The sequence below is a fragment of the Schistocerca nitens genome, chromosome 4, assembly GCF_023898315.1.
Source record: "Schistocerca nitens isolate TAMUIC-IGC-003100 chromosome 4, iqSchNite1.1, whole genome shotgun sequence".
Taxonomy (NCBI): Eukaryota; Metazoa; Arthropoda; class Insecta; order Orthoptera; family Acrididae; genus Schistocerca; species Schistocerca nitens.
In genome coordinates, this window is record NC_064617.1 from 917,986,788 (window position 1) to 917,999,053 (window position 12,266).

The window sequence follows — 12,266 nt, forward strand, 5'->3', positions numbered from 1 at the left end:
TCGTGTTGGTACCAGCACTTTCATCCTGGCTTTTAAGGGGGATACCCTTCCAGAAAAAAAACAAAGTTACGGTTACTGTTGCGCCGTGAAGCTCTATATCCCACATCCCATGCACTGTTTTCGGTGTCTCCATTTTGGTCACATGCCTTCGTCCCCTCCCTCTCAATTAGTGTCTGATCTTGCATTCGTGGATATCACTCTGTCCTTAATAGTGATGGACACAACTCTGTGCAATGACCTATTCTGGCCCATTCAATGTCTGTTCGGCTTCTTGTACTACTCAATCAAACTGTAGTGGTTCCTGTGATCACAGTCTCGAGATGCAGTCTCTTCTTTCTCCCTACTCTGTAGCTTTTGTTGTATTGTAGGAACCTTGTTTGTGGATACTCATTCACTGACTCTTCGTGGTTTCCAAGCCTTCTGCCAGACTGGATCAGCCCTTTGCAATCTTCTGACTGTGTCTGTATGTTGGTCCGCACAGACATTGTGGGTTCCTCTTCATACTGTGCTGGAAGCAGTGGTCGTTTGGATCCATTTACACTCAGTCATAACAATATGCAGTCTTTATTTCCTTCCCTGATAGGCCTCCTACACTTCCTGCTCTTCTTGCCCTCTTTCGATAGCTCTCCCCCCCCCCCCCCCCCCCCCCCCCCCCCCCCTCCTTTCCTTCTCCTTGTGGATTTAATGTGCATAACTCCCTGTGAGATGGTACTACAACCACTGGCCAGGACAGGATGGTTGGCGCACAGCACTTTCTTGGCAACTGGCCTTTCTAGCTGTAGCCCTGGAATGCTTTCCACTGTTCAATGGAGAGTTCATCCTGTCTTTCCTCCAGCATTATGCGCCAGGTTGCCCTCCCAGGTGGGCCTTTACTAATGTGAATTGGGATGCCTTTTCCTCGGGTGCCACCCCAATCGCTCCACCACACTATGACGTCGTGAGACGGAGTTTGACTGTCGCCATCGTTTCAGCAGCTGCTTCAGTGATTTCTCCCAGACAGAAGACTGGCCCGTGGTGAACCCCCAAAGTTGCTGCAGTTATTAAAGACCTTTGATGTGCTCTCCAACACTACAAACAGCATCTATCTCTCAACCACCTCTTGGCCTTTAAACAGGTTCTTGCCTTGGTCTGTTATCTTCTTAAATATCAGAAATGGATTTGTTCAGAATGATATGTCTCCCTTTTCACAGGTATGGACAAAGAGCAGACGCATTTTTGGCCACTGTCCTCCTTCAGGTGTCTCATGCATTTCCCTGAATGTTGTTATCCTCACCAGCCTGGACTACAAGTATATTGCTGAGCAGCCTGGCTGTATTACTGAGCATTTTGTGTGGCATTTCACCCAGGCCTCAGCATCGCTCCACTGTCTATCCACATTCCATCTTCTCAAACAAAGTCTGGAACAAGTTCCTTTAGCTTTTGTTCCATGCTGCCTGGAACCTTACCACACCACATGTAATGAGTGGTAATTTGCTAGCAACCTTGCTCTCTGCCGCAACACAACACCTGGACTGGATTGGATGCACTACAAAATGCTTCAAAATTTATCAGTGAGTAGCCAATGTCATGTCTTGCCCTTTTTAAGCGATCAAGGGGGAATTCCCTTCACAATGGCGAGAAAGTGTCGTTATTCCAGTTTTGAAATCAGGTAAACCACCTCTTCAACTGGGCAGCCTAATCAGTTTATCCAATGCCCTCTGCAAATTACTTGAACGTATGGTGAGTCTAAGGCTGTATTGGATCCTTGAATCGCGAGACCCTTTGGCTTCAACTCCAGGTAGTTTCTGCTGAGGGAGTTCTACTGCAGATAATTTAGCTCACCTGGAGTCTCACCTTTTGCCCTGTCAACACCGTCTCACATTCCTCTTTGATCTGCATGAAGCTTATGATACCACATTGTGCTACCACATCCTTGCCACGTTACATGTGAGCGGTGGCTCTGTGGCCCACTCCTGATTTTTAATCAGAACTTGCTTTCATGTCACACTTCCAATGTATGGGTTTGTGCCTCCTGTAGACCCCCACATGCAGGAGAGTGGGGTTCCACGGGGTTCTGTTTTGAGCGTCTCTCTCTCTTCAGTGGCTATTAATAGAGTTCACTTGTAGTCTAGGAGTAGCGTCTTCAATTATTAATCAAAACGTCCTCGGTTCCAAACCTGCCACTGCTTAAATTTTGGTTAAAAATCAGCATTGGTGACTGAAGACTTCTGGCATAAAGAAGTCACCCTTGTTCTGCCAACAGCCTTGGCAAAGAGGGCAGAGGAGCGGACAGAGATTCAGGGCACCCTATTGTCCTTGGGGTCAGAAACTGCCCCTAAAGGCAGAAGAGTCAGCAAAGATCAAAGGCATGAAGATGCAAAAGGCAATGTAAACTACTGCATTAAAGACACACAATGCATATCCACTGGACATGTGACCGGAAATTGAAAAAGTGTCATGATGATCTCTCCATTGGCAAAAGATTCTGGAATTGTCCCACATTCAGATCTCCAAGAGGGGACTACTAAGGGGGAGGTGACTATGAGAAAAAAGATTTAGTAACAAATGAAAGGATCCTTTCCAGGAGACACCGCACCTTATCGAAAGTACCTTCAGTGCTGGGTGGGAGGGTTTGCGTGCTCCGATGAAGTCAAGAGCTGTGTCGGCGGTAGCTTAGCTACTGGTGGGGTCACCCAAGCTGGAGTGGTCTTGACAAAGGAGCCAGACAAAGTGCGTCCCACAACCTGGGGCAGGGAGGGCTCTATAGGCGTAGTGAAGCCAGCTCCCCTAAAGGAGTAAACCTTATACAAATCCTAGTCCTCAAAGTTGAGGATTGAGCAAGTGGCTAACAACCCATTCCTGTAAAAAAAGTTCTTGTTCAGAAACCTCAGAGTAAAGAAGCAGGACAGATTTATGGACGATGACATGGCACTGTTAGAGGCAAATGAAAACAAAAAAATTGTGTGTTTATTGGAACCGGGAATGTACAATCGCTGTACAGGACGGGGCTCTGAGGTCACTGCTAGATCAACTCGATAAAACCAAGGCAGGCATAATTGCCCTATAGGAAATACAATGGACTGGACATGGAGTGCGTGATATGGGAAGCTGGATAATTTTCTACCATGGTTCAGAGAGCCTCCCTGAATTTGGTACAGGGCTCATGGTAAGACAAAAATTTGAACACCTAGTGAGTGGTTTCACTGGAATAACATCTAGGATCTCACATATGAGATTGAAGACCCAATACTCATACTACTCTCTGATCAATGTACATGCATGCACAGAAGTATCAGATGACCAGGCTAAAGAAAACCTTCTTTGAGAACCTCAAGAGAACTTATGACAGATACCCTGTGTATGACACTAAAATAATTACTGGAGACCTCAATGTACAGATTGGTAAAGAAGGACATTTCCTCCCAGCAATAGGAAAGCACAGCCTCCATGAATACACAAATGACAATGGCCACAGAGTCATTCAGTTTGCACTATCACATAACGTGGCTGTAGGTAGCACTGTGTCCCCACTCAAAACGGTTGATAAAGCAACATGGTGTACCTTCAACCAAATTTATCATCTAATTATTGATGGAAGGCATTCCTCAAACTTACTAGATGTACAAACTTACAGAGGACTTAATGTAGATTCAGACCACTACCTTGCAATTGCAAAACTAAGAGCTCGAATATCCAATGCAAGAAAAGTCAAAGGAACACTTCAAAGTAAGTATATGGTATCAAAGTTAAAAAATGAAGACATCTCTAAAAAAATACTCTAAGAAGGTTGCTGAGAATCTTGCATTATACACCCCTAGTGTAAGTGATAACTTGGATCAAGAATGGAATGCTTGTAGGGATGCAGTCATTAAGGCAGCAAAAGATGCACTAGGGAAAGAAGGAAAACAATTGAGGAATTTCCGGTTTGAAGAAGAATCTAAGAGAATAAGAGATGAGAAAAATCTGGCATACAGGAAACTGCTTGAGAAATCATATACTCGTTTAGCAGTAAGAAATTATCACGATGAAAGAAGAGAAGAAACTGCATCGGAGAAAGAAAAGGGAATGGGAAAGAAAGATTGACGAACTGGAGACAGTTGGAAAAACAAATTATGCTAGAAAATTTTATCAGGAAATTAATGGTGAAAGAAGAGAATTTAAGCCACACATCAACCTGTGTAAAAGTAAAAATGGGACACTACTAACCGATGACAAAGAGGTATTGGAGCATTAGGTAGAGTATTTCAGTGAACTGCTGGATGCTTCAGAGTCCCCTATTGAAGATATCCCAGTCGCTCCAGAAGATGATGCCATAGCACCTCCCCCTTCCCAAGGAGAAGTGAACAAAGCAATTGCCCGATTGAAGAACAATAAGGCACCAGGGACTGACAATGTAACATCTGAAGTATTTAAAACTGGAGAAATTGAGATAAATCGTAGGATCTACAAGATTGTGTGCCTCATCTGGGGAAAGGAAGAGTTACCAGAAGAATGGAATGTAGCGATAGTGTGTCTGGTGCATAAGAAAGGAGATCTATTTGAGTGCAGCAACTACAGAGGCATAACACTTTTAAATATTATATATTAAGTACTATCAAATATCCTGTTTAGTAGACTTTCACCTATAGCAGAAGATATTATTGGAAGCTATCAATGCGGATTCAAACCAGGAAAGTCAACTGTAAACCAGATATTTACTCCCCAACAAATAGTAGAAAAGACCAATGAATTTAATGTTGGTGTGCACAATCTTTTCATTGACTTTAAATCTGCATATGATACAATAAACCGGGCCAAACTTTATGAGGTAATGCAGGAATTTCAAGTGCCTGGAAAATTGGTGCATTTAATAGAGGTCACCCTAAAGTATCCCCAGTGTACCGTGCGAGTGCAGTCAAGGCTATCACCTCAATTTCCTACTCGAACTGGGCTAAGGCAAGGAGATGGGCTTTCCTGCCTACTTTTCAACCTGGTGCTCGAAAAAGTGGTATGCAAATTGGGTATTCAGACATGAGGAACTATCTACTGTAAGTCTGTACAATTGCTGTGATATGCAGATGACTTGTATTTGATGAGCAGACCACTTAGAGATCGACAAAGTGCATTTTCAGCTCTAAAACTGTGTGCAGAGAAGATGGGCCCGAGAATTAATGAAGGAATACGAAGTATATGTATAATGGCACTAACCAACCCTTACAGCCCACAATAACCCTTGATGGAATGACATTTAAGCAAGTGGAATGTTTCACCTATCTGGGCTCAAAGTTAGAAGCAAATGGCACCACATTTACTGAAATTATGGCTCACATAAGTGTTTCTAACCGATGCTACTTTAGAATATTGTGACATTTTAAATCCAAGATTATATCACAAGAGACTAAGTGCCGACTTTACAAAATGCTGATATGCCCAGTACTTACTTATTTCTCAGAAACATGGACAATTATGAAGCAGGGTGAAAACAAACTGAGATCACATGAAAGGAGGATTTTCAGACCTGTGTATGAAAATGGGACCTGGAGAAGGCAAAGAATGACTGTTATAAGGAGGACGATGTGGTCAAGTTCATAAAGCTGTGTAGGCTGAGATGGGCTGGACATGTGATGCGACTCGATGAGACAGATGCTGCAAGGACAGCCTGCTGCAGTGAACCTGAAGGAAGAAGAGCAAGAGGACGACCTAGGTTGAGATGGAGCAACGAGTTTGGAGAGAACGCTGCCAGAGTCAGTTGCCATAACTCGAGGTCGACACCACAAGTCCAGATAAGAATGGCAGAAAATTATTGAGAAGGCCAAGTCCCATCCCGGGATGTGTAGTGCCAATTGTAAGAAGAACAAGAACAAATGAAAGGACAGCATTCTACAAGTCAGGGCGTGGAATGTCAGAAGTTTGAATGTGGTAGGGAAACTAGAAAATCTGAAAAGGAATGCAAAAGCTCAATCTAGATATAGTAGGAGTCAGTGAAGTGAAATGGTTAGAAGAAAAGGATTTCTGATCTGATGAGTATAGGGTAATATCAACAGCATCAGAAAATGGTATAACGGGAGTAGGATTCATCATGAATAGGAAGATAGGACAGTGTGTGTGTTAGTGTGAACAGTTAAGTGATAGGGTTGTTCTTATCAGAATCGACAGGAAACCAACACCAACAATGGCAGTTAAGGTACACATGCCGCCATCGCAAGCTGAAGATTGGGGGGGGGGGGGGGGGTATATGAGAATATTGAAAGAAAGGGTAATACAATATGTTAAGGGAAATGAAAATCTAATAGTCATGAGGGACTGGAATGCAGTTGCAGGGGAAGGAGTAGAAGAAAAGGTTATGGGAGAATATGGGCTTGGGACAAGGAATGAGAGAGGAGAAAGACTGAGTTCTGTAATAAATTTCAGATAGCAATAGTGAATAGTCTATTCAAGAACCACAAGAGGAGGTGGTATACTAGGAAATGGCCAAGTGATACACAAAGATTTCAATTACATTACATCATGGTCAGGCATATATTCCGAAATCAGATGCTGGATTGTAACGTGTGCCCAGGAGCAGATGTAGACTCAGATCACAGTTTAACAGTGATGAAGAGTAAGCTGAAGTTCAGCAGATTAGTCAGGAGGAATCAACACGCAAAGAAGTGGAATACCGAAGTTCTCTAAGGCTGTAGATACAGCAAGAAAAAATAGTCCAGTAAGAGGAATGGACATTTCTAAAAAGGGCTATCACAGAAGTTGGGAAGAGAAACATGAGCACAAAAATGGTAACAGCAAAGAAACCATGGGTAACGGTAGATATACTTCAGTTGATCGATCGAAGATGTAAGTACAAAAATGTTCAGGGAAATTCAGGAATAATGAAATAAAAGTCGTTGAGGAGGAATACAATAAAATAGAAAGAGTAGGGAAGCTAAGATGAAATGGCTGCAGGGAAAATGTGAAGAAATCAAAAAAGAAATGATTGTCGAAAGGACACTCAGCGTACAGGAAAATCAAAACAACTTTCAGTGACATTAAAAGGAAGGGTGGTAACATTAAGAGTGCAACAGGAATTCCACTATTAAATGCAGAGAAGAGAGCGGATAGGTGGAAAGAGTACATTGAAGACCTCTATGATGACGAAGCTTTGTCTGACGTGATAGAAGAAGAAACAGGAGTCACTTCAGAAGAGATAGGGGATCCAGTATTAAAATTGGAATTTAAGAGAGTTTTGGAGGACTTAAGATCATCATTGGGGTAAGTGGCAACAAAACAACTATTCACGTTGGTGTGTAGAATGTATGCGTCTGGTGACGTACCATCTGACTTTTGGAAAAATATCACCCACACAATTCCGAAGACTGCAAGAGCTGACAAGTGCGAGAATTCTCGCACAATCAGCTTAATAGCACATGCATCGAAGTTGCTCGCAAGAATAACATACAGAAGAATCGAAAAGAAAATGGAGGATGTGTTAGATGATGATCAGTTTGGCTTCAGGAAAGGTGAAAACAAGGCAATTCTGTCGTTACGGTTGATAACAGAAGCAAGACTAAAGAAAAATCAAGACACTTTCATAGGATTTGTCGACCTGGAAAATGCATCCGACAATGTAAAATGGTGCAAAATGTTCAAAATTCTGAGAAAATAGGAGTAAGCTACAAGGAGGGGTGAGTATTATACGATATGTACAAGAGCGCTATAAGAGCAGACGACAAGAACAAAGCGCTTGGAATAAAAAGTGTGAGACACAGGGATGTAGTCTTTTGCCCCTACTGTTCAATGTGTACATCGAAGAAGCAATGATGGAAATAAAAAACAAGTTCAGGAATGGAATTAAAATTCAAGGTAAAAGGATACCAACGATACAATTCACTGAGCTGTCCTGAGTGAAAGTGAAAAAGAATTACATGATCTGCTGAATGGAGTGATCAGTCTGATGAGTACAGAATGTGGATTGGGAGTAAACTGAAGAAACATGAGAGTAATGAGAAGTAGCAAAAATGAGAACAGCGAGATGGTCATGAAGTAGATGAAGTTAAGGAAGTCTACAACCTAGGCAGCAAAATGACCTATGACAGATGGAGCAAGGAGGACATAAAAAGCAGACCAGCACTGCCAAAAAGGCCATTCCTGGCCACGAAGAGTCTACTAGTGTCAAACATAGGCCTTAATTTGAGGAAGAAATTTCTGAAAATGTACATTTGGAGCATAGCATTGTATGAAACATGCACTGTGGAAATACCGGAACAGAAGAGAAGCATTTGAGATGTGGTGCTACAGAAGAATGTTGAAAATTAGGTGGACTGATAAGGTAAGGAATGAGGTCGTTCTGCTCAGAATCGGAGAGGCAAGGAGTATGTGGAAACACTGACAAGGACAAGGGACAGTATGATAACATCTATTAAGACATCAGGGAATGGTTTCCATTGTACTAAAGGGAGCTATAAAGGGCAAAAAAAGTAGAGGAAGAAAGAGATTGGAATACATACAGCAAATAATTGAGTGTTACTCTGAAATTAAAAGTCTGGCACAGGAGAGGAATTTGTGGCAGGCCGCCTCAAACCAGTCAGAAGACCGATGACTAAAAAAAAAAAAAAATCAATGGTCTGGTGGCGGCTGCAGTGCCTATGGTGTCCTTTTTAGTATGCTGATGATTTTCGCATGCAATATACTAGCACAATCTTGGGCTCCCACTCATGGCTTCCATTTTTCGGCTGTGAAGAGCTGCATTATACATCTCAGTCATTGCCTTACAGTTTATATCGATTGGGATCCGTACCTTGATGGCCAGTCCTTCATTGTGGACTCTAACTGGTTATAGATACCTGGTTGACCTGGCGTCCCCATCTTTGGTTATACATTCACTGCTCCCCGGAGTGCCTGAACTACTATCCCCTCTTTCCAGATATGGAGTTCCACTTCCCACAACAGTGGCCCAGGCCTGGTGTTATGGTCATTGTCCACATTTAGTCCGTTTTCTGAATGACAGCTTTCACTTCCAGCACCTCTTCTACGTGCAATCCCCATACACAGCTCTGTCTTCATCTATTACAAGGTTCAAAAGACGGCTCATCCTGAGGCTCTCCGCTACCAACTTCTCCATTCTTGGTGCGTTTTGGGATTCAGAAGTGATCTATATTGATGGCTCAAAGGTTGCCAGTCACATTGGCTTTGCTTACGTTTGTGCAGCATGTAATGAACTCGACTCATTGCTGGATGATTGCAGTGTTTTTGCCGTGGAATTGGTAGCAATCTCAAGTGCTCTTGAGCATATCCACTCCTTCACCACTGAGTCCTTCCTCATTTGTAGCAACTCTCTGAGCAGTTTACAAGCTCTTGACCAGTATATCCACACCATTCTTTGGCCCTGATTATACAGGATACCCTTCTTGCTCTCAAACAATGTGGATGCTTGATGGTTTTCGTCTAGACCCAGGGTCACGGGATCCTGGGGAATAAACTCGCTGACAGGCTGGCTACCGGCAAACTGCCTCTTGAGATCAGTATTCCAGAATCAGACCTTCAATTGGTATTATTCCATCGAGTACTAAGGATTTAGAATGGCATTCTCTGACTTTGCGGAACAAACTATGGCCGATAAAGGAGACCACAAATTTGTGGAGGTACTCCAAGCGGGACTCTCACAAGCACTCTCTCATCCTGTGCTTGCTCTACATCAGCCATGCTTGGTCAACTCATGGTTATCTCCTCTGTCATGAGAATCCACCCCCACTGTCATTGTGGTGCCCATTTAGCGGTCCACATTTTGCTGGATTGTTCTAACCTAGCAGCCATGGGGTGGACTCATAATCCTTCAGACTTGCTACCCCTGGTGTTAGCCAACGACGCCTCAGTGGCTGACCTGGTTTTATTGTTTATTTGTGAAGGAGTTTTTTACCACTCTCTCTAAAGGAAGGTGCCTCAGACTTGTTGGCCCGTTGAGCAGTTGGCAGGCTGCTCTATTGCTGTCTCTGCCTCAAACAGTAGTGGCTGTCTTGGCTTGGTGGTCCTCCCAAGCCCTCATCTACCCGCTCTTTTGATCTTCTTCCCATTCATGCATATTGTGTTTGACTTGGCATTCTTCCTCTGTTTTGCTGTGCATCTCTCGCCCTGTTTGTGCAGCTAATCTTTTCTTATACTGTTGGGTGCGGTGCCCCTTCTAAGTGGTGGAGGTTATGTCCCCCATCGCACTATCTGCCTTTGCCTGCTCCCGGGTAGGAGGGAGTGATCTCATAGTCTGGTCCCTTTAATCACTGAACCGACCAACTGACAGTCTTAAATTTTGTTAGTACTATACAAACAGTGATAAACTACAGATAAGCTTATGTGTACACAGCTGGGCGATATGCAACTTGTGCATTGGGCTGTGGGTTGCAATGAATGAGTAACACAGTGATGGCATCATAATCATAATACTATATATTTTGAACAACTCCTGTAAAGAATCATGTCAGTATTGCAATGTATGTTAACAATTTCTTTGAATTCCCCTTATATTTAATAAGTGTTTGGTGTCCTACTGCCATCTGTGTTCAAGTATTCAATTGTGTCTTGGAAGACATGCACTTGTAGGCAGGATCCTCAGTGCAGTGCACTACAGTACAATACAACACAATGAAACAGAAATAACAATTAATTATGATGAAGGGTTCCTCACCAGACAAACCTGCTGAATCTTGTGAAAGTTTGTTGGAAGAGTTGGCCTTAGCCTGGACATGTGTATGGTTTTAGTGCTGACTGCAGTATTTTTTCCATAACTGTTACCGGTGTCTGCTTGTTCGGGTAAGCATAGCTCATGATGTATGCTTTGCTCTTCCTCCTCGCAAGATGTCCCAACACATGATGCATCAGCATCACTGCTAAGCAGTGACTATACAGGACATAGACAGGAGTAGGATGCGTATTTACTACTTTGAACCGTATCACACAGCATGTATAAACCAGTAAAAGCCTTTTCATAATGATCAAACATCAAAGAGTAAATATTTTCCTTAATTTGCATAATATTCTTAAAATCAAAATGTTTCTTGTACTACACACTTTGTAACGTAGCTTATGTTCCCCCTCAGGGTTCAAGCTATCTCCATCCCACATATCTGCAAAATTGATTCAGCAGGTTAGTCATAAAAAAATAACACATACTATTGTATTTATAATATTAGTATGGATAAAACTTTAAATTACAATATCTATCTTTTCTATGGTTCAATTTTGATGAAATAAAGCCTAAATGGTGCCCCAAGCTATGCCCGAACTACTTGTGAAAATCCCACGAAAGAGATTAGCATGTTCAAATAGACAAAAATACAGCACTACAGTTTTATTTATTATTAGTGTAGATAAACAGATTTCAAATAATTACTTTGATTTGTTTTCTTTCTCCAGGTTGGTGATGTTCTAGAAAGTGAAATTGATGGCATCGGGAAAATGAAGAATACTATAGTTGAATCAAAATCTTAAAACTGTTTCAGACAGGCCATGGTATTTCATGCATCTTGTCATTATTTTAAGCAGGCAGCAGTAGAGATGACAAATCTTCACCATTTCATTATGCCTTTACTAAATAATTTGTACTTAAGTAATACTGTTCCATTTTGTATTATTTTATTCAGAGGTTTGTTGTGGCTGTGCATTGCTTTTGGAGATGGTATTAAAACAAATAAAGCATCCTTTTTTGTGCAACCATTGTAAATTTTTTGTTTATTTACACAATCTTGCTTTAGTGTAAGTAATATCAAACTAAATCATACACACTTAAGCTGATTTTAAGTCAATTTGTGTGAAACATCATACATTGTTGTAAATTTCTGCAAAACTTAATATAAAATTTTTTGCAACTTTATAAATTTCATACTTTATACTCATTCAGTCTTTTTATTTAAAAAGTTAACTTGCTCACGCTGTAGACAGCTTTGCACATATACACAGAATCTCACAAGATCTCTAGCGTCTCTGGGGTGTTTCTAAGACAATCTACTGTTAATCTGAAACTGTAAGAATTTACAACAATTTACACCTGTGAGGCTAATTAATATGCTGTATCATGCAGCTCGAACATATTTAGAAGTGCCAATCACAGCAGCCTGTACTCTTTTGAGGTCACAAGAATAGACTCCCTGTCAAAACAGCCAAAATATGCTGAAATAAAATCGAGCTTTGAATACCCCCTCCACTGTTTTTTCAAAATTCCCAAAAGTTTGAGTTTGTGTAATAAATTAATTTCAAATTACATACATTTACAAAAATTAACACTGCTGTCCTGTTTTTCAGTTTCTTTTAAAACAGGAAACTCAATTTATAATTCCATTTGCTTTAAA

The 12,266-nt window shown here is 41.7% G+C and overlaps 1 protein-coding gene across 1 annotated transcript in view; it reads left to right on the plus strand.

Annotated features, from left to right (window-relative positions):
* Nucleotides 1-11,624, plus strand: part of LOC126253522 (fumarylacetoacetate hydrolase domain-containing protein 2) — a 158,743-nt gene extending 147,119 nt beyond the window's left edge. The window contains exon 5 of the mRNA XM_049954899.1: nucleotides 11,335-11,624. Coding sequence (XP_049810856.1) covers nucleotides 11,335-11,409 — 75 coding nt within the window. The 3' untranslated portion in view covers nucleotides 11,410-11,624. The remainder of the gene's footprint in view (nucleotides 1-11,334) is intronic.
* The last annotated feature ends 642 nt before the right edge of the window (nucleotides 11,625-12,266 follow it).